General features: G+C 37.9%; 2 protein-coding genes across 2 annotated transcripts; one reads left to right on the forward strand and one right to left on the reverse strand.

Annotated features, from left to right (window-relative positions):
* The first annotated feature begins 6,299 nt into the window (after window positions 1-6,299).
* Window positions 6,300-10,570, forward strand: LOC141651176 (transcription factor MYB98-like). Its single transcript, XM_074458898.1, has 3 exons — window positions 6,300-6,955; window positions 7,687-7,813; window positions 9,864-10,570. Exons 1-3 carry the CDS (start codon window positions 6,300-6,302, stop codon window positions 10,470-10,472), a joined length of 1,392 nt encoding a protein of 463 aa, XP_074314999.1. The 3' UTR covers window positions 10,473-10,570.
* Window positions 10,571-10,672: 102 nt separating this feature from the next.
* LOC141652124 (triose phosphate/phosphate translocator, non-green plastid, chloroplastic-like) lies at window positions 10,673-15,334 on the reverse strand. Its single transcript, XM_074459757.1, has 10 exons — window positions 14,894-15,334; window positions 13,588-13,710; window positions 13,343-13,495; window positions 13,091-13,176; window positions 12,911-12,995; window positions 12,441-12,560; window positions 12,274-12,342; window positions 11,576-11,705; window positions 11,361-11,460; window positions 10,673-11,034 (listed from the first exon to the last, which is right to left on the reverse strand). Exons 1-9 carry the CDS (start codon window positions 15,287-15,289, stop codon window positions 11,384-11,386), a joined length of 1,239 nt encoding a protein of 412 aa, XP_074315858.1. The 5' UTR covers window positions 15,290-15,334; the 3' UTR covers window positions 10,673-11,034; window positions 11,361-11,383.
* Window positions 15,335-21,699: the final 6,365 nt, after the last annotated feature.

Genomic DNA, 21,699 nt, shown 5'->3' on the forward strand with positions numbered 1-21,699 from the left:
GAAAGCCGACAGAGGCTGGTCTGCAAAATTTTAATAAAGGCATCAGTATCAACATGTATCGACATATCAGAAAGCCTGGCTAAAATTGAGCCACAGGATAGATAGGTACCATGTTTGGCCTTCTTGGCCGGAGTAGGCACTTCCACGCCAGCGGCAGAGGCTATCTTTTTCCTCTTGCGGATAAGGGGAGATCCCTCCGCATCAGAGTCCCCCTCATCGGGAATATCAACAATCTCCACCTTCTTAGGGGGAGGGATGGGAGGTGGAAGCCGGTGTCGACGCCGTCGCCCCGAAGACTTTGTTTTCCGCGTCCGACGCACTACGCCGCTAACCACTTTCGCCTGGGCCTCCTCCCTACTCAAGCCCTTCAGCCGTTGCTCCATAAGGTCATTCGGCGACACCCTGCGGTCGTGGGCTAGAGCCTTGGGATGCAAGTTAGCAACGGTTTTATCTTTGTGCAGCCCCATTCTCCGGAGAATATCCTCAGACAGGTCCGTTCCAAAGTGGTCTGTGAAAGAGACAAAGCAAGAGTTAAGTAGAGGAAGTAAACCGAAGTTCGAAAAACAGGAACATTGAGAGCGGTGATGGGCCTCACACCGACCCCACTCACCCTGTGCCAGGGCCGGTATGAGGCCGACATAGCAGAGCGGCTCATCCTGAAGAATGATCTGCGTCGGGGGAATCCATCTTTTCGGCACACCACTCTTGTCCACCTCAAAGAGCCTCATTGCCAGCCTCTCATCCTCCTTGAGATAGACACTGCTGGCATCCATTTTGAGCTTCTTCCGGGTGACCCATCTGTCGTGCTCCGCCTTAGTCTCACACCGCAAATTAACTCGTTGCTGGAAGGAGCGGGGCAGCGGATAGTCATCCGGCACCTTAACGTACACCCACCGATCTTGCCAATCCTTGCAAGAAGAAAGTTTGTCAACAGAGACATAACCCTGCTCCATTTGCACACTGTACCATCCGACGCGGCCAGAGATTGATGGCTTGAGGTGGTGAAGCCGGCGGAATAAATTCACCGTCGGGGCCTCTCCCTTGAAGAGACAAAGCCAGACAAAACCAATTATGGTCCTCATAGCCAACGGGTGCAGTTGGGCAACGGCAACTTTCATGGCTCTAATTATGGCCATAACGTATCCATTCAGCGGAAACCGGAGCCCGTACTCCAAATGCCGCATGTATACGCCGGTGTGGCCTGGTGGAGGGCAACAGACGGCCTGGCCCTCCTCAGGGATAACAATTTTGTATCCCCTACCAAAGAAGAAATGGCCCCCGAAAAGTTTCTCGCCGGAACAACTGGCGAGCTTATCAGTCCAAGTACGGTCAAGACGGATCTTGCAGACGTAGCCGTGATCCATAACGTACTGCCTCCCCTCACTAGGACGAGGCCTTTCCACCTCATCACCAAAATCATCACCAAAATCACCACAGGAATCATCATCCTCCCATTCCTCCAGAATTCGAGGATCAACTTCAGGAGAAGGGGACCTAGGGCCCCCCGACGCAGGTTCACTAGGTCCAGCACCAGCAGAAGACATATTCACAACAAATACTAACAAAATAGAAGAAGATTTGTTTGTTTACCTTGAAGAAAACACTCGCCGGATCGAAGACTAAAGATTGGAAGAAAAAGTAGCCCTTGAAAGTTTAGAGGAATGAAGATTTTGGGAGAAAATTTAAGAAAATTTGAGGAAATGAAAGTAATGGCCAAAATCACGAAAAAACTGCCCTATTTATAGGGAAAAGCCCATGGAAAAGGACCAATCAGGGCACAGCCCATGAAGCGTCAGCCAATCAGCGAACAGACACGTGTCGGACATGCAACCACGGAATGTCAATCGTTGCAACAATTGAACGTCAATCAATGCGCGGTAAGAAGCGTCTCCAACACGCCCATTCACATCTCTTCGCCCATTCACCTTCCTCAACAAATTCCTAAGTACCTGCTCTCCGCCGGCCACCGATCAACAAGCTAGGAAGCACGTAGAACGGGGCAATCAAAAACAACCGGCACTCTCCCGGTCTCGGCCGGCGTCACATTCTTTTTCCACATCGGATGCCCTTTACGCATCCATGTGGAGGGGGATATGGTACGGCCTAACAAGAACCACGCCGACGCTCGAAGAAGCCGATCGAGAAAATTTTGCAAAATACTTGCGCAGAATATCGCTCAACATACATCGGAGCCCATACCCACGGCATAGACTACGGCTGGGGCAAATTGATGGGGCATATTCTCGCACCGTGACCAAGTCAACATATTGAGCAAGGTCAAGGGTATCCCACAGCAAAGTCAACGACTTAGACAGTCTAGCCGATGGAGCCCATCGACTGTCACACTGGTCTCGGCTTTGTGCAACCGGCCCGGTAGGGGCACATATCCGCGTACTCATATCCAAGACCCCTCGGCCGGCCTGCCATAGGTCCATCGGCCGAGGGTGAAACGGTCTTTTCACCTGCTAGCCACTTGGCCACTTGGCCACTACGTGACAAAAGGTAAAAGTCTATAAATACTCCTCAACCTTCATTGAGGAAAGGATCCACAAATTAACCTAATAACCACTATTCATCTGGTAATATCTTCCCTATCTCTCTACAATATACTCTTAGCCAAGTTACAACAACTTCTCTCTAAGTTTACTGACTTGAGCGTCGGAGTGAGTACGCTCGGCCAAAGCCGAGCCCTCAGTTGGTTCATCGTTTCAGGAGATCGCAAGGAGGATTCAAGCAAGGACATCATTCTACGAGCTACGAGTGGTAACAAATATCTGCTCTGGAACTACACCCGGAACAATTATCGTTGAAATCTGCCGTAAAGTTGGACTCTTTTATTCTGTGAGCTCATCAATCCACTTCATTTCATTGAATTTCGCAAACAGCCCATTCAATGTTTTCATTGATTTGATTTTGAATCTTTATTTTGAAGTATAATAATGGAGTTTATGTCATTCAAAGAGCTCTTGCTCTTTACAAGTATGAGATTTTCTTGTCTTTATTTTGCCATACAATTTTGATTACGCTGATTTAGTTTTCTAGTGTTCGATATCGATTTAAAGGGTATGTAGTGGTGTTTTGTTGTTAGTTGAAGGACATTAATCAAAGGTCATCGATCAAAGGAACTAGATTTTCTTTATGTGTATTGATGTTGCCATAGCATATGGCTTAGATTCATATCCAAGAGGTGATGGTGTAAAGGGATTGGAACAACTGATCTACAATACGAGATGCCTCAGTTTTGGCGATGTAACTGAAGCACATCTCAGTCGCCGCGATTGTTTAGGTGTTTACGAAATTATGCACAAGCTTGCCAATACTCAACTGGAGGGCGTTAAGTTGGACCAATTGCTGAAGTATGTTTGCGACATTAATCAAGGGTCATTGATCAAAAAAAGATGTTTGCTGAAGTATTCCAATACGGTAATGGCGCTTGCAAAGTTAACTTCTGCGACATCGTGGACCCAAATAATCCTGATGTAATGAAGGAGTCTTATTCTTCTTTGTATCAAAGTCTGGTTAATTGTGCACACCAGAATGACATTGCTATTATCAAATGATATTTCTATTTGATGAAGATGAGTGCTTCGAGGAAGAACGGAAAAAATATTAAAAATCCAAATTAAATAGTTAGGTTGACATATTACAGTAAAAATGGGAAAAAAGGAAGATGAAGACTCATAAAAGGGAAAAGAGTGGGTCCGCGCTCAAAGCTACCTGCTACAACAAGTTATAAAAACATCATTCTATTCATAGGAAAGGGGTGTGATAGTTTGTTTTATTGATAGTTAAAATATACCCTACTTTGAAGTATTTTGAGAAGCACCTCGATAGTTTAGAGTATTCTCATTAAATAATCCTATAAAAAAAATGTTGTCACCTTATTTATTACTTTAAGGGTAGGGATATTGTAAAATCGTAATACGTTGTATAGTGGTAGAACTAGGGGTACAGATGGGCGATTTCGTCCCCTCCTTACATAATTAAAAGACTACAACAATTAACTTTTTCTCTTGTTTTCCTTATTTAAGTATTTTCTCTTGTAGTGACAAATCCTAGTTTCCCCTCACCAAGACCTTGTTCTTTTCGGCTGAAATGAGGTGAACTAAATTGAATGGAGTTAAGCTGAACTGAACTGAACTGAATGGAACTAAGGTGAATTGTGTCCAGCTGAAGTAAGAATTAATTTTGTGAAGAGATGAGCTGAACATGACTGATTGAACCTGAACTGAACTGAATAGAACCGAGTTGAATTGAAAAGAGCTTAAATTAAGTTAAGAATAGGGCCTAACTTTATACAATGATATTATAAGATAATTACTAGTTAATTATTTGGAGAAAAATTTCTACGACATGTAAAATAGTTTTTCAATCATGTAAAAGTTTACTAGTTACTCCTTCGTCAAGAATATTTGTTTACAAATTTTGATATTTTTCGATTAATCATTTACCTTTCTATCTTTAGAATGATCTTTCATAGTTTCATATTAACAATTTGGTCTACTTGTTATCTTACTATAACAATAATTACAAGTAGTGTTTTCCTCTTTTCCTTTGTTATTGTGTGCCAAAAGCAAAGAATATATGATTGCCCGAGACAATTTTAGAACTTTACCCAAGTTATTATCAATATAATTTACTTTTCATGAAATCATTTTATATTGTATTTAAATGGTTAATGATTTTAGATGGAACTTTTTACCTATACACTATGAGCCATTCGTGTGCATGCTTGTAATCCAATGAATATTTAGCATGATTAACCATCCTTATAAAAATCATTTTGAAAAAATAAAAATATGATTTTGGCTATAAAATAAATGTGAAGAGACATGTGAGTTAAGACTATAGAATGAGAGAAAACGTGACATTCTAATTGAAGCAAATGACTCAATGACACTTAGTTTGTTGGCTTCTGATCGAGGGGACTAAAGTACTAACAAACTTGGAATTTAGTGCCCATCTGAGTTTTTGACTCACCTTTTCCATGGTTTTATCAGTATTAATAATTCTGGTATAAAATCGATTATGTATTTGTTATTCTAAAACAAAATTATATTTTAGATAAATAATTCCACGAAAATAACTTTTATTAACCGATACTCCTTTTTGTCATAAGCAAGGTTATTGGCATCTCGTTTTACAATGCTCTATTATAAAGCTGTTTTACGGGTGATTTATTTTTCAGTTGGTCTTGCTTAAGACTATCTGGACTTTTCACACTCTTTTTATGTTCACCTCTATTTTAATCAAGTGTGAGAGCCCTTTCAAATTAAGACCTTTTTAAACAAAAAAATGTTGTGTTTTTGTATACCTCCGTGATGATTTTAAATTTATTTATATATTTGGAATTAAGATTTTGTCGCCGTTGAACAAAACAAATGCTCGTAATAAATTCTAGCATAATCAGACACTAATATAATAAATTCAATGAGTAAAAGAAGTCAGTTACACGGGAATCCTCCATGACGACACAATATTTATTTCGTAATCAGTTCTCCCCAATAACATCGGATTATTTAGATTTCACATTTTACTTTAAACTTTTTATCTTTAAATGAAAACAAAGGTATGTCGGACGAATGCGAACAATAACCCTAACAATCTCGACAATCGCATTAAAGTAACAACATTTTCGTGTCCTCTTTTCTCACCTGCTACGCTGATTCATACAAAATCATTTTTTGCAAAATATTCGCGAAAATAAAATTATATATAAATAAAATAGGTATTAACTTATGCTAATATTTCATGGTACCAAAACAAATTAAATGAACAACCAAGTTTTACCTCAAGAAATCAAACAAATAGGGTTCAACACCAACACAATTCAAATTTTATTAATGTTACTAATTAAAGACTTATTTGACCACTTTTTTTTGTCCTTAAACATGAAAATAACTAGGATTTGTAACAGTAAAATACTTTATTAACACATTAATTAACTTGGGATAGTAATTATTTATATCTAAGCTTTAATGTGGGCTTAATTTTATTTCTTGCACCCAAGTTGAGTAACATACAAAATAAGTACCCTTTTATTAAATTACATACAACAAAATATGATTACTGGTATTTTTTAAATTATTTTATATATTTTTTTTTCACATTTCAACAATTGAAAATCAATCTCAACCATTGGATTAAATATAGATCAACCATTGTGATACATCTCTTACAAAAAAATTTCAATAAATACCTCATAACATCTTTAGTTTCTAAAATGAGGAAAAACAACACAAAGTATAAATGAACTAAGTTTCACCTTTGCTTTCCTTTTCTTCTTATTCTCCTTCAAAATGCCATTTTCAATGGATTTTGATGCAAAATTTGGTGAAAAGTTTCCTTCTCAAATGCCCTTATTTTTTCATGATCAAAACTATTCACCGAAACAAAGAGACGATCATCAATTCTCCTTAGAAGGAACTCTCTCATCAAAGAGCTCAAATTATCTCCAAGATGATCTTAATCAAATTGAGTATTTCAATCTAAACAATGCACCTTCATCCTCATCAATTCCCATTTTTTCTCTTCAATCAACTTGTGTTTTTGACACATTTGAAAACTCTACATTTAGTTGTATGCCAAATCTCGATTTTTTCGAGCATAAGCCATATGAAAACCATGTAGGAAATCAAGGTGCATTGGTTCCTTACATGGACAATAATAACTTCACTAGGAGTGGAGAAGTTGGTGTTTTAGGGCATTCTCATATGATGGTCACACCCATCAACATGGTTAGTCCAATTGGTCTAACCCATAACCCATTTAGCTACCGCGATTTTGGCCTCACAAAGTCGTTTAAGCTACCTGATGAAGGGTCAAGCACAAGCCCTAAAGCCGGTGCTAACTTGATTCGAAATAGTTTATCAGCAACCATGGTGAAAAGAAGGGGTAGAGGACATAAAAAGAAGATTAATCTAGTGAAGGGTCAATGGACTATTGAAGAAGATAGGTGAGAAAAAAATCAATTTTTTTTTTAATTTCTATCGTTATAGATTTTAGTATAAACGTAAAATTTATTATAAGCGTTAATAGAATTTTCCTGTCGCTTTGTCACAAATTCCAGGTAAGAATATTTCAGGGTGGTCTAATGATCGACTGACTATATATGAGACCGTTTTAAATGAAACTCGCTATGTTTTATATATCTATTTACGCATGTTAATGACAACATTTCTTGGTTCAGTATAAACGTAAAGTTTATTAAAAACTTTAATAAAATTTTCCTTTTTCGCTTTGTCACGGAATTTATGTAAGAATATTTTAGGATGGTCTAATTATAATACCGTTTCAAATAAAACTTATTGTTATTTATAGCTCTATTTATGCATGTCAATGTATGCTCTTAATTCAGCATAAACTTATAATTTATTATAAGCTTTAATGAAATTTTCACGTGTTTTGTCATGAACTCTGCGTGTAAGAACATTTTAAGGTGGTCTAACAAGCAATGAGACCGTTGTATAAAACTTGTCGTCTACTAATTTATCGATTTATGCATGTCAATGTATGCTCTTAATTCAGCATAAACGTATAATTTATTATAAGCTTTAATGAAATTTTCACGTGTTTTGTCACGAACTTTGCGTGTAAGAACATTTTAGGGTGGTCTAACAAGCAATGAGACCGTTGTACATAAAACTTGTCGTCTTCTTATTTATCGATTAATGCATGTCAATGTAGACGTTTGGTTCAATTGGTGGAGCGTTACGGAATAAGGAAATGGTCTCAGATTGCTGATATGCTCACCGGAAGGATTGGGAAGCAATGTAGGGAAAGATGGCATAACCATCTAAAGCCAGATATTAAGGTAATATTGTATTTTTCATCACTTTTATTTATTGCAAATTCTCAATTATAACAAGGCTCTTTTTCATCATAAATTGCACATTAAAGTTTCAATTTAATTTCTTTAGATTTACATTTCTATGTTATCTACCATATTTGGTTTCTGATCCAACAATTCCATATATATACGTACGTACAAGTGTCTAAATTGGAGCTGGGGGACGTAACAAAGTAACAAACCAGTTGCTAAAGAGCACAAAAAGGGCAAATGGCTTTGTTTTTTAATATAACACCGTCTTACAATATGATACCGTCTATAGAAGATATCATGCATGCATGCAATGTTTCGTTAGTATGTTAGAATCCTCCATCCCACAGGCCAATAAGGGAATAGAAAGAGTAGTAAGATCGAGCCAATCTACGGACAACAAGTCTAATTGTGTAGATACGTTACATTAATTAAGGATAAAGATTAACAGCACATCCAAATATGGTAGTCACATTAAAGTCATGAAATTCAATAAGTCTCCCTTGGAAGTTATGACGGATATATCGTCTTAAAATTAAAACGGGTTAAATAATTTATTACTTACATAAATAAGGCAAGTCAATTTAAGCATTTTGTTTTTGTCTTGTCTTTACAAATGGTATGGTATTTGACCCGTCTTAAGCTTAAGACGGATAGTGTCAGATTTCGTTAAAAAAATTACTACCATATTTGAAATTTGGATTTTTCTTAATGATAGTCTTCTATTTTCCAAATATAAGGCATTTTTAAATCTAGTAAAAAGTTTTTGAAATGGTTATTATGAGTTTTGAAATTATTAACTTTTACAAAGAAAATATTTTTTTGTTAATGGTTCGACAAAAAATGCTACAAAAGAAATCAAAAGATAGTGTATAAACTAAACATTTAAAAGAAGTAGATTAGAAGCGGTATTTGAAGAAGTTTTCATTAAATTTGAGTGATATTTTAAAAACCGATGGATAACATGTATAATAAAAAAAACGAGGGTACTATGTAGGTCGACAAAGCTGACCCGATCCGAATGTTTATTATCACAAACATATCGTTATCCCCAACTAACTTGAAAACAACCCATCCGAAACTGACCCAATCTGACCCAAATTCTTGCAAACCCAAACAATGCAACCGAATTGACCCGACCTAGTTGACTCATTTACTAGGTCTAGTACTATGTACTCCGTAGGAAAAACCCTTGAAATAGTATCTTTCACCTCATTTTCTTTTTTTTTTTTGAAGGAAAAGATTAATTCATTAATAAATCGCCAAACGGCACTTACAAGAGATAGGTATAATCGAAAACAACAAATCTAATAGAAGCCAAATGACAAATTCCTCTCTTAAAACTTGGGATCTCAAAACATGATATGACAATTCGGCTCGTCCTTGTATCGCTTTCTTCATGTAGCTTTTAAGGGGATCCTTCGTTTGATTCATTGATGGAGAAAATTTACCTTTTATCGGCACCATAGATCGTCGGCGAATAACGCGTATCAATTGTAGAGTCGTATGACAAATCATCAACAAAATGCTCTTATCTATATTTCCAATAAAACAAAACCCTAGAATGATATAAATGACAGAAAAAACTCCAAAATTGGAGACAGACAAACGGATCTCACCAAAAGGGAGACTTTTATTAATGGATTCATAAATTTTCATACTAATAATTGATAAATAAAAATTATGGGGCTTACCATCGATTAATGGTCGATGGAAACCCCGGATCTAATTGTTGGAGGCTAGGGTTTTTAGAGAGAAAAAAGGGGGTGAGAGAAAGTAGAGAGAAACTAGAATTTCACCTCATTTTCTTAGTTGGTAATTAATATGGTTCGCTGATGGTGGTGAATTTCGATATCATTTTCTCTTATACAATATGTAGGATCTATTAAAATGATGCACTCTATGTAAAAGACTAAAAAAGATGGATATATGAGAGGGTACTATACTACTTTTTAGTATCATCTAGTGACGCTGACGCCCTATCATTATTCTTAGTTATTCTTATTTTAACCACACTTTTTTTTCATTTTTAAATCTTTTATAGAAGGAAGTTTGGAGTGAAGAGGAAGATAGAATCCTCATCAAATCCCATAAGGAGATAGGCAACAAATGGGCTGAAATTGCAAAGTTACTCCCAGGAAGAACTGAAAACTCAATCAAAAACCATTGGAATGCAACCAAAAGAAGACAACTTTCCAAGAGAAAATGCAAATCAAAATACCCAAATCAAAGTTCCCTCTTGCAAGACTACATCAAGAGCTTAACTCCTGAAGTCATCAATGCTGGTTGTAGGAAAAAACCAAAACCTACCCTCCAAAACAACAATACTAATACGAATACTAATACTGATACTAATACTAATACAAACTCAGCAAATGATCAAATTGGGTCCTCGGACTTGGGTACGGGATACCCTATTGAGGCTGATCAGTTTGATTTCAGTGAAGTTCCTGACTTCGACTTTGATGAGCAATTGTTTGAAGAGAGCAGCATTGATTCTCTTCTTGATTGTATGTCTAATGAAGACGACGATAACGCGACAACTTATGAGATTATGGATGATACTTCAATGGATTTGAATGCAATGCTGCAATCTGAGGATCATCAAGAAGAGGTTGATTTGAACCAGATGGTTAATCAGGCTAATCTGTAAGAGGACTTTCAATGGTTTGAGTGTACAAATGACTTATAAATGAACAAGGATTGTGTAATTTGTTGTTTAAACTGCTTTTACCTGTTATTTAAACTTATACTGTATTATGTGTAGAAGTGGTCTAATAAAATCTTACAAACAATAAAAAAGTCGGAAATTTCGATTCTAATAATCTAATGGGGCGTTCGGACAATACATACTTTTGATTTAACTTTTTTCCCTTAAAAATCTCATTTACGTTTTCCTTATTTAAATTTAACAGTAAAAGATTGCCGACTTTGATGTACATTTTCTTATACTATATAATAACTACAAGCTCACTACTTTCGAAAAACAGAGATAGAAAAATTCCTTAGCATTTGATAATAACGCTAGTTTACACGCGTCGCATTAGCTAAGACCATCATAGGGAGGACCGGAGGAGTATATTGGAAAGGAGGATCACGCATAGACGGTAAACATAGTGCAGATGAAATGTAAAATACATATCATCCATTCAATTTAGATCGTCTCCATCCTTTTAATTCATCGCAAATTAATCGACCACTTTCTATATCTAGTACTACAATAGAGAAGTGAATTTCTCATACATTCCCAAGTAAAGTGGTCTGTAACATAATCCTTCCGTAATGATACTTTCAATGGCGAGAAAATGATACAGGTTAGTGATATTTCTACATGTAAATTATTCAAGTTGAGTTATAAGTTATAACGATAACAAACATGGTAGATTTGCCATCGATTACTGAGCTTTTGTGGTTTCTAAAAATAATGGCACACCCAATAAGGAATGCATTCAACTTTCCGATCCAACCTATAATATTAGAACTCAAAAAACTCTACATTAAGTTATATGCCTACAGAAAGCAGAGGCATGAGTTAGTTCACCTCCAGTCTTCAATCTACAAATGTTAAGCTGCTTTTGGTTTCGCCTTGATGCGATTCACTCTGGAATACAAGAAAACTCCGGCAAGTCCTATTCCGGTGCCTACAATTGAGGAAAGGCAAAAAAAAATGAGATTTTCAATGTATTCTGATAATAACAAAGAATATATTGGTGAACTGAAAGGTAATATGTAGATTATCGAAGCCAGTGAGCTTACCGAGAGCGTTGATAGGTGAAACTGGTGTCCTGAAGAATAATACAGCGCTGACAATGACGACCACTCTCTTTACGCAGTTGCTGACAGAATGGGTTATGGGAGAAACCCTTTGCAAAATCATGTAAGATACCTGAAATATTCACATTGAAATTAAAGTTAACACTGTGTCTCATGATTGATGGGAAAGCAAGATTACATGCAGCGAGCTACATGATTGCCGACCATCTAAAGGCCAAGACCTTTGATATTGCCAGTGAATCGAATTATCTGAATGTCCAAATCAGTTCAAATAATCCCAATATAGAACAAATTCTCAAGTGTCTCGAGATAAGAATACCATGAGACCGATGATACTATGAGTACTTGTGTCTTACTAATGTGTATATGAGTGAAGAATTAAGTGGAACTGGGGTTGGTCTCGCAATATATTATGAGACCGTCTCTCAGGATGCTAACAAGTTCTAATACGAGACTGCCCTACATTTCATCTGCATTAGGAACCATTATGCAACACCATTATACATTTATACTTGCGAAACAAGAGCAAGATCAACAGAGCAGAAAAATGAAGATAAACACGCGTAAAAAAAAACAAGTTATATCAGCACAGTAAACCAAGGTTTTAGGTAATATTCAAGGAAATATACATTTACAAAGAAGCAGTAAAAAAGTACTTTAGAGAAGGAGTACAATTCTACCTGTTGGTAAGCATGGAAGCATATAGCAGCTAGTAAAGACCTCATGTATATCTGCTTCACATTAATTCCCTGCCACAACCAAGAGAAATGTATCGGCAAAATGCTTTATTGAGTATTGGTCTTTGGAGCTCAAACACTCGAAAAACAGCTAAAAACAGTATTCTTACAGCAGCTTCTAGATATGCAGGGGTAAATTTGATTCCTTCCATAAACAAAGCTGCTGGAGCTAAGAGTAGAAATGACATAATTGTTATGATGGAAAAGAGGGTTATATTGTCCATCGATTCCTGTCACAAGATTAATAAAGATCACATTAATCATTTAATGATAAAGCACAACGAAAATGCACCAATTACTTGTATAGTTGTATGAATAGCATAACTCTAGAATCCAGATATATAACCAATTAATCAATCACCCGACTAACAAGGAGTCCTTGAGCTAATACTTATACTAGTACGAAGTTCGCTCTTAATACATGAACTCATACCAACTAATAAGCTAATTCAGACGAACTGATAGTCTAACGAATCATGAATCAATTTGCAATTCATGGCCGGGTTACTTGAGTAAATCCGATAACCCTGCTTATTCATATAATGCAGCTTTTTATATCGAGTCTTGACAAATGTATTACCTCTTTCTTCACCATGAGCTTCTTGCTAAGGACATTACGAGATTGGTTTGTGGCATTGGAAGCCATTGCACTCCAGAATCCAGCCCTTCAAGAAAAAATAATGCAACCACATTGTTCGCTCATAATATACCAGTGTCCATGGGAATGTAAGATTGAAAAGGCTACAGCATGTAAGCTAACCAGTTAAACGACGCTTCTGTCAGAGATGCAAGAGCCACTCCTCCAACAATAGGAATCAGTGAAAGGACAACCCAAGGAGTAGGTCTCTACAAACCAACATTTTGAGAATTAAGCTATGCACATAAACTGAAACTACATAATACTCTTGAACAAAGCACTTCGTTCTATCTTCATTATCTCTCAAAATATATTTAGACGTCATTAAAATGTACTCTCGTGAAAATACTTTCCGTTATATTATGATATACTTACCTCTCCCATAAACATGACAGAAAAGAGGACAGAAAAGAAGGGCTCCATAGCTTTAATCGTGTGTGTAAAAGATACAGCCACCTTTCCAAGGCTCATGTTGGTGAAAAGGTTTCCTAAGGTGTGCACAACCGCTAATGGCAGGATAGCGAGTAGCTACAACATAACAATCAACCGTATTACTGTAGCCATGTCCAATTGTCCATATGATTTAACGGATTTGTAGAAAACAAATTTAGACATGTTACCTGGGCATTGCTAACTTTAGGCTTCTTGTAGAGATTGAACATCCACATAAAGAGCACAAGGATTGACCCAGCGGCGAACTGAATCACGCTGACAGTCCAGGGGTAGGGAAATACCTTAAGAACCTGTAGGAATGATCAACATTCACATCATTCAACCATACAAGTTCAAAAGGGACAACAGAAATGCATAGCAGAATACAATATTATAATTCCAAGCCATCAAATTCAAATTGATACTCCCTCCTCCTGAACTGTTCTACATTGCCTGGATATCAGCTGCAAATGTTGCATGCAACAGTGGACACAGCTATTTTTGTGAAACGAACATGTTTTTGGACAAAAATGAAGTGTCAAATGTCATGTCTTCTCGCAAAATCAGAGAGCCAGGCGCGCAACTAAAGTGAGGTGTCGAGTTAAGATAGGCTATGCACAACAACCGCCTTCTAAAGCAGAGAGCAAAACATTTCTCTTACCCACGCAAAATTTCATTTTCAATTCATTTTGAAAAGCAATGCAACCATGATCACTGAAGTTCTCATTTAACCTTACTATCCACCTAAAAGACCCTCATTCACCAATCACCTCGAACATGTATCTACCTACACGGCTACACCTAGACGAAGCTCTCAATCACAAGCTCAAGTCTTTTTATATTTGAGAAACTATCACAATTAACAACATCATGGTTTTGAACATAGGCCGTGTCACAAATTCGCGAACAAGTTACAGACGGTTTTAATAAGATTACCATAACCACAGATTGCCACATTTTTAGGCAATATCACTAATGCTGTAGCCTGTAATGCATCACTATCATAACATCCTCTTCTCAAAAACACGCTACTCTCCTCACATTTTCCCGAAATAATTACTTGTACTTGATTTTATATACTCGACTCTGCAAAATCATTAAAAAAAGCACAACTTTTTTGCTCTTACAGAAAAAATAGAACCATGAGTTAACTAATTACCAAATACTCACATGAAAAGACAAAAAAATACAGTAAGTCAATAACATTCAACCTAATACTTTCTCTGTTCCATTTGATTGTATTCGTTTTATAAAATGTGTTTTTCAGAACACGATAATAATCAAATCGAACCAAGGAAGTACTCAGTAATAATAAATCAATACTCGTTCAAAACGGACAAAAATCAGTCAGTCACATCCAACATAGTGTACTTTATACGAGTAAAAATCAGTCAGTCAGTCATATTCTTCAAAACACGTAAACAATCAAATCGAACAGAGAAAGTATTCCATAATACGAGTAAAAAACAAACAAAAATTGGAGAAAATAACAACCTGCTTGTTATAAATATTAAAATAAATATTAAACCCAAACCAAGCCGCAAACAAAATCCCTAACTCCACCACCCGATTACCAACCGCTGTCGCCTCCTTAACCTCATCACCATAACCACCAACACTCTCCGGCACCGCCGCCCTAACCACCGCCACGTCACCATTTCCCGGCGTCTTTCTCACCACCGGCGATGAAATCAAACCGCCGAATCCACACTCCGATTGACGGCTAAGATTGAATCCGACATTTTCCGGCGAGTTTCCGGCGAAGGTTAACCGTTGTGCGGAGAAATTGACAGCGGATATACGGTGGAGAGAGACAGTGGAATTAGGATTCCGGCGAGTAGTACGGTGGAGAGAGGTGGACGGAGAAATGGAGATTGCTGTGCTCTGCATTTTAGGCGCGCAGGTGACAGTTTTAGGAGAGAAAGTATTTTGATTTTTGAGTACCGAAAAGACTGCAAAGATTTTTCCTTGTTAAATAGTTGAGGTTTTTGTAATTTGGACAAAAGTTGCCAAATGAAGGGGGAATATCATTTTTTAACGTTTTTTGAGACTATATTTGACCTTTAAATTGGAACAAAGATTCTTTTAATTTCCTTATCTTCATTTTTTGTCCATTTTCTTTCACATTATAATATAATATTACATCTTTTTTTCTATTGCATTTTTTCTTTATTTACCAGTTGAAAACATTGTACCATTAGGTTGCCGTGAGATGAAATCTTGACCCTTGATAGAAAATGGACCTTCCATTTCTTTTAGGAAATGGAGAGAATCCTAATTGTTTAAATTGTGTTATAGTTGGAAAATTTCGTTTAGGAAATGTGAAGATTATTAAGGGAGCACATATTTTAATTGTTGTTAATTTATAAATGATTATATTAATTAATCTTATTCGTTGGCAATTTGCCTATTAAAAAAATGTTATTTTTCAGGAAAATTAGTAGTTCTGAGTTTTGAATATCGTGAACGATATCTGATGTTAGTTTGAGCTAAGACCAAATTGTCAATGCAACACTAAACAGTACTTCGTATTAAGCTACATTAAAGGGTAAAATTTATAATCACTTAGATTAGCTGGCACTAAGTTGTTTAATGTTAATAAGAAGTTCCGAGTTCGAGCTCAGAGAATGTAATAGTGTAAAAAACTAACATTTTAGCTGGTGATCTGAATTTTCCTTGTCATTTTACTTATTTTGAACCCAAACTAAACCGATATAGCATAAACACAAAACATGACGAAGGTACCAGGACCACGAGTCCATGGGTAGAGTTAGTTTTGAATACTTTTGTTATTATATGGTGACTAGAATCCGACTATCCGGCATCGTCACTACATACATAATCAAAATGAATGCTCAAGGAGTAATTAAATAATACAATGAGTTGATTATTAAAGAAGTATGGTGGCTTAGTAAATCTGTCTATTAAGCAAGTTGTAACGTCACTGCCAATGAGTATAATGAATCTGGACTTGATCGCGGAACTGTAGAAGTATAAAGAGTCCTTGTAGTTACTGGTCCAACATCACCACTTATTTATTGGTCTGGACCCTTTCTATTTTACAACGCAACCCATAACATTGCTGATTCTAATTTTCACTCGTGGCTTGTGAGCCAAGAGGGCATTAAAAAAATGATAAAATAAAGTGTGGATCTTATTAGGCGGTAAGTCTCTCTTGTAAATCATCCTAGATAAGAGAAAAATTAAAGTGCCTAGTGAGTCATAAATGATTTGTCTTATCTATCAATGTGGGTTTTACATAACCGTCACAAGTTTGTAATGGATATCGGTTATCACAAATGAGATTTTGTGCTTATCGGAGGTATATTATATCTATATACGATTATAATATATGTGAATCTTATTTGGAAAAAAGTCCAATATTTAAGGGTTTGCTCTTTCTCGTCTCAAATCCGCTCCGCCTCAACTAGCCTATCCAGCAAGGCGTGTGCAATCTTTAACATGAGAATTAAATATATAAATAAAATAAAATAAACCATTAAAGTTACATTAAAACAAATACTCCGTATAAATAATCAAATCTAATCCAAAATAAATTTACCTCGGCGTGGGTTGATCATGTTATGGAGTGTGTGCGCTCTGTTTCTTATGTAGTTACAGTTAAATGTTAGTTGTCTGACAAATTTAAATCGGGTAGAGGATTGCGTCAGGGAGATCTGTTATCACCTTATTTATTTATACTTTGTGCTAAGGTTCATTCATCTTTGTTGAGACGGGCTGTAGAAGGTGGGTCTATTCACGGGATTCGGGTGGCACCACAGGCTCCAATGGTGTCTCATTTATTGTTTGCAGATGATAGCATTATTTTCACAAAGGCGTGTGCATCTAAGGCTAAACGAGTTGATGATATTTGAGGGAATATGAAAGTGCGTCAGGGCAGCTGATAAATAAGGCTGACTACAATTTCTTTTAGGGTGTGTTTGGATTGAGAGAATTAAAGGGAAAGGGAGGGGAAGGAAAGAGAGGGGTTTAATTTCCTTTGTTTGGTTACAATATATGAAAGAAGGGAAATGGAAGGGAAGGGGAATGAGAGGATTTAATTTCCCTCCTTTAGACCAAACTAAAATCTTTCCATCATTGACAAAGATTTGGAAGGAAAACTTTTTTTGACTATAATTTCATCATCCTCCTCTATCCACTCTACCATCTCCCTCTTCTTCCCCTTCCATCACCCTCTCATCATTTTTGTTATCCAAACAACCATAATTTATTTTCCCTTCCCTCCAATCCCCTACATTTCCTTCCCCTCACTCTCCCTCCCCTCCCTTTCCCTCCTAAAATGGTATCCAAACACACCCTTAGTAAGGGTACGTTTATGGTAAGAAGACAACAAGTGGTTAATATTTTGCAAGTGACTGAGGTTTGGGAACAGGAGAAATATCTTGGGTTACCGGCTGTGGTGGGTAAATCGAAGCAAGGTATTACTAGGATGGTGCGGGACAGATTGGGTGTAACAACCCCTTCGTACCCGGCCAAGTTAATGGGGAGATGTTACCTTCTCGGTTTTCCGAAGTAGTGAAATCGGAGTCGCAATCGAAAACAATTAACATAAATAAATATTTAGTGGATTACATAGACATAAATGATTAACTTGAAATGAATAATACAACTCATGTCTACTAAACTAATCTAATCAACTATGCTCGACTCGAATATCATCACGGCTCGTCCCTCCTTCCACATGCTACCAAAGCTAACCTAAAAACAACTGCTCCTCATATGATCGGAAATATCATATGGATCGACACAGGCCACCCCGGAAATAAGTGACAATTACACAGACACAACAAACGCCAGTTTCAATACACAAACATAAGACATGACCCGATAAGTGTAGACGCGACATAATTACGTGAATGAGACTTGACTATGAAATCACCACACCGGTATCGGGACACGCCCAGACGTACCCACAACCACCAGTGTCAGGGACACGTCCACGACACCACACCTCACACAACGGTACCGGGACACGCCAAGACGTACCGGATCCGGAAGCCAATCGAATCCCCTTCCAGATGTCCTGCCTCAACCACACGAGTCCCTCCGTGACTCAAGTCATTAATGTGCACATCTCCCTTGGAGTGGGAAGCTCCAATGGGCGACCCAAACATAAGATGGTTTTCCAACCCGTTTACGTCTCCTCAACAATCAAGTATCACCACCAAAGACCTCCAACACAACACAATCACAACCATGACAAATGGAAGAACAATATTAAACATATAACTCTTTCATGAATTCAATCCCTCATACATACTAACCGACTCATGTATGCACTATCAAGGAAAGACACTCAAATATGTATACACAATATTGAAATCGAGTAGGATAACCTACCTCTTAGCAGAATCCACAAGCTAATCGAAACCACAAAGTATTCATCGCATAAAACCGTCTCATCCTACATAAATCATATAATAACTATCACAATTCACTCTATACTATAATATAACATAAAATCCCTTATTATTAGTCACTAATTACTCATTTTACATAACCAATTACTAACTAATCTCTCTTAGTAAACCCTAACTCGAGATTACTCATAAAACAAAGAGGAAAAGGTGAGATTTCTACTTACAAAGGTAGATCGGGAATTAGGAGGGGTGTTCCACCATTAATCCAAGCTTGAAGGCCAAGGGAAGGACGTTGGAAGCATTTTAGAGAGAGGGGAGAGTGTTTTTAAAGTAAGAAAGGAGAAGAAGAAGAATGAAGGGGATATGGTTGGGATAAGATGAAATCCCGAAATATCCTTTCTCGGGTACAACTCAGCACCACTCGACCGAGTGACCAGTTCACTTGACCGAGTGGTACTCACTCGGTCGAGTATACCCCTACTCGGCCGAGTGCCAACTCACTTACTTGGTCCACCTATAGTTCTACTCGGTTCACTGGAAGTCTACTAGGTCTAGCTTAGGTCTTAATTGGTCTCGTAGGAGGGGTCATCCTTTACTTCCGAGTACATGTGGGTTCCCTCACGTGTCCCTAGGTCTTTTATGGGTCCCAAATTATCCGAGTATTACATTGGGTAAGAAATTGCAAGGTTGGTGGGGTCTGCTGCTCAGTAAAGCGGGTAAGGAGGTATTAATAAAGGTTGTCGGCCAATCTATTCCGACTTATGCGATGAGCATTTTTAAGCTCCCTGTCAATTTTTGTGATGACTTAAGTTCTTTAGTATCTCAGTTCTGGTGGGGGTCAGAGAATGGGAGGAGGAAAATACTATGGGTCGCATGGAGACGGATGTGCCGTCCGAAATGTAGGGGGAATGAGTTTCAGTGATTTTTATATGTTTAACTTGGCTTTGTTGGGCAAGCAGGTATGGAGATTGTTAACGGTAGCGAATAGTCTTATGTGTCGGGTATATATTGGAAGGAAAGTACTTCCCAGATAGGAGTTTCTTGGAAGCTACGTTGGGACCAAATCCGAGTTACACTTGGAGGAGTATTCTAGAAGGTAGAGAGGCACTATATAATGGAGCTCGTGGGCAAATTGGAAATTGGCGTGATACTCTTGTATGGACGGATCCTTGGATACCAAAGACTCAGACACAAAGCATTATTTTACTTTTAGGATATGCGTCGTCGGATATGAAAGTGGCAGACTTGATGGTGGTCGGGGTTGGTGCGTGGGATATGGGAATAGTTGAGGGTCTTTTTTTTTCCTTTTGAAGCGGCCATGATATTGAATATACGATTGGGTGAGACTGATGGGAGGGACGAGTGGTGTGGGGATGGGGAGAAGGACGAAAATTACTCTATTAAATCTTCATACCGATTGCTTACTGGTGATGGTGTTGAGGAGGAAGGGCAATTAGCACTGAATGCAGATAAATGGCTTTGGAATTATATTTGGAAAGTAGATGTTATGCCTCGTATTAAAGTCTTTTGTTGTCAGTTCTGTAATGGAGCAATTTCTACAAAATGCAATTTGGCAGCTCGGATGGGATTGACGGATTCTTTATGCCCACGGTGTCACGGCAGCGTCAAGACTTGTCTCCATGTTGTTAGAGATTGTGGGTGGGTTGGGGGAGTTTGGTATGAGTTGGGTGTGAGGTTCATACAATGGCGAGGGGAATGGATTTGAGAGGCTGGGCTGAGGAGGTCTTGAGGGCACTAGACTCGTGAGAAAGGGTGATGTTTATGACTGGATGTTGGGCCGTCTGGAAAAGGAGAAATAAGCAATTTTCGATGATGGTGATTAGCGAGCTAATTTGGTTATTAAGAGAGTGAGAGAGATGATATTTGAAATAGAGGGGAGTAAGGAGATGAGGGGCCTCGTTGGTGGGGTTCAGTTGAAGATGGCTGGGCATATGGGTGATGAGGGTGGTGTAGAAGGGCAAAACGGACAAGGGGAGGCTGAGAGGGAAAGTTGGAGAAGACCGTATGTGGGGATAGTTAAGATAAATGTTGATGCGGGTTTGATGCAGGGGGGCGGTATGGGATGGGGAGTGGTGTGTCATGGTGATGATGGCGTGGCGAAATGGGTATGTTCGATTCAGGTGCGTGAGGAATGAGAGCCAACAGTTGCGGAGGCGGTAGCAATTCTTTATGGGCTGAAGGAGGCGCGAAGACATGGAGAGTAGAAGATTATTATTGAAAGTGATTGTCAGGTTATCATTGATGCACTTAAGACCAGAAGGCGAGATAGAAGTAATATTTCTTTAGTTTATGAGGATATTTTTGTTCTTTGTAATTGGTTTGAGTCTGTTTCCTTTGCTTTTGTTCGTAGACTATTTAATAGGGTAACTCATAGTTTAGCTCACATTTTGTTCCGTGGGTACCAAGTTGCCGATGTTGGGATGTTAATATCCCGTTACACATTGTATCTTTGCTTGAGGCCGATTTATGTAATGCTATATAAGCCCCATAAGGATTTGTTCCAAAAAAAAAAAAAAAAAACCTCTGCAGTAACATCAGATTCAACTATCATCAGATTCAACTATTGAGGTACCGACATGCTTGAGATATATGGACATGCTCGAGATATGTGATACGCGAAACGCGAGTGAGAGACTTGAGCACACCAACCACCGTAGTGAGAATTTATCTCACCTGGATCAAAACATGCGTCAATCTCTCATAAACATAACCTCGCCACCTCGGTGATCATTAATATGGTTTCATCACTTCATGAATGATCCACATACGGAACATACTCTACCTTATATCTATTACTTGAAGCTGGGCGATAAACAATACCACGAGCCATCAGTGCTGGCATCACTTGAGGTACCCAAACTGCCGAAGACGCTGATACGGCTAATATGCCCTAATAAT

Source organism: Silene latifolia, chromosome 4 (genome assembly GCF_048544455.1).
Source record: "Silene latifolia isolate original U9 population chromosome 4, ASM4854445v1, whole genome shotgun sequence".
Lineage (NCBI taxonomy): Eukaryota > Viridiplantae > Streptophyta > Magnoliopsida > Caryophyllales > Caryophyllaceae > Silene > Silene latifolia.

Bases quoted from the DNA above. Each gene is read 5' to 3' on its own strand.
- LOC141651176 (XM_074458898.1), top strand. From the start codon at position 6,300: ATGCCATTTTCAATGGATTTTGATGCAAAATTTGGTGAAAAGTTTCCT. The intron at 6,956-7,686 runs GTGAGAAAAAAA...ATGTCAATGTAG, and splicing joins TGGACTATTGAAGAAGATAG to ACGTTTGGTTCAATTGGTGG. The intron at 7,814-9,863 runs GTAATATTGTAT...AATCTTTTATAG, and splicing joins ATCTAAAGCCAGATATTAAG to AAGGAAGTTTGGAGTGAAGA.
- LOC141652124 (XM_074459757.1), bottom strand. From the start codon at position 15,289: ATGCAGAGCACAGCAATCTCCATTTCTCCGTCCACCTCTCTCCACCGT. The intron at 13,711-14,893 runs GTTGTTATTTTC...TCATTCCTACAG, and splicing joins TTAATATTTATAACAAGCAG to GTTCTTAAGGTATTTCCCTA. The intron at 12,561-12,910 runs GTAATACATTTG...ATCTTGTGACAG, and splicing joins AGCTCATGGTGAAGAAAGAG to GAATCGATGGACAATATAAC.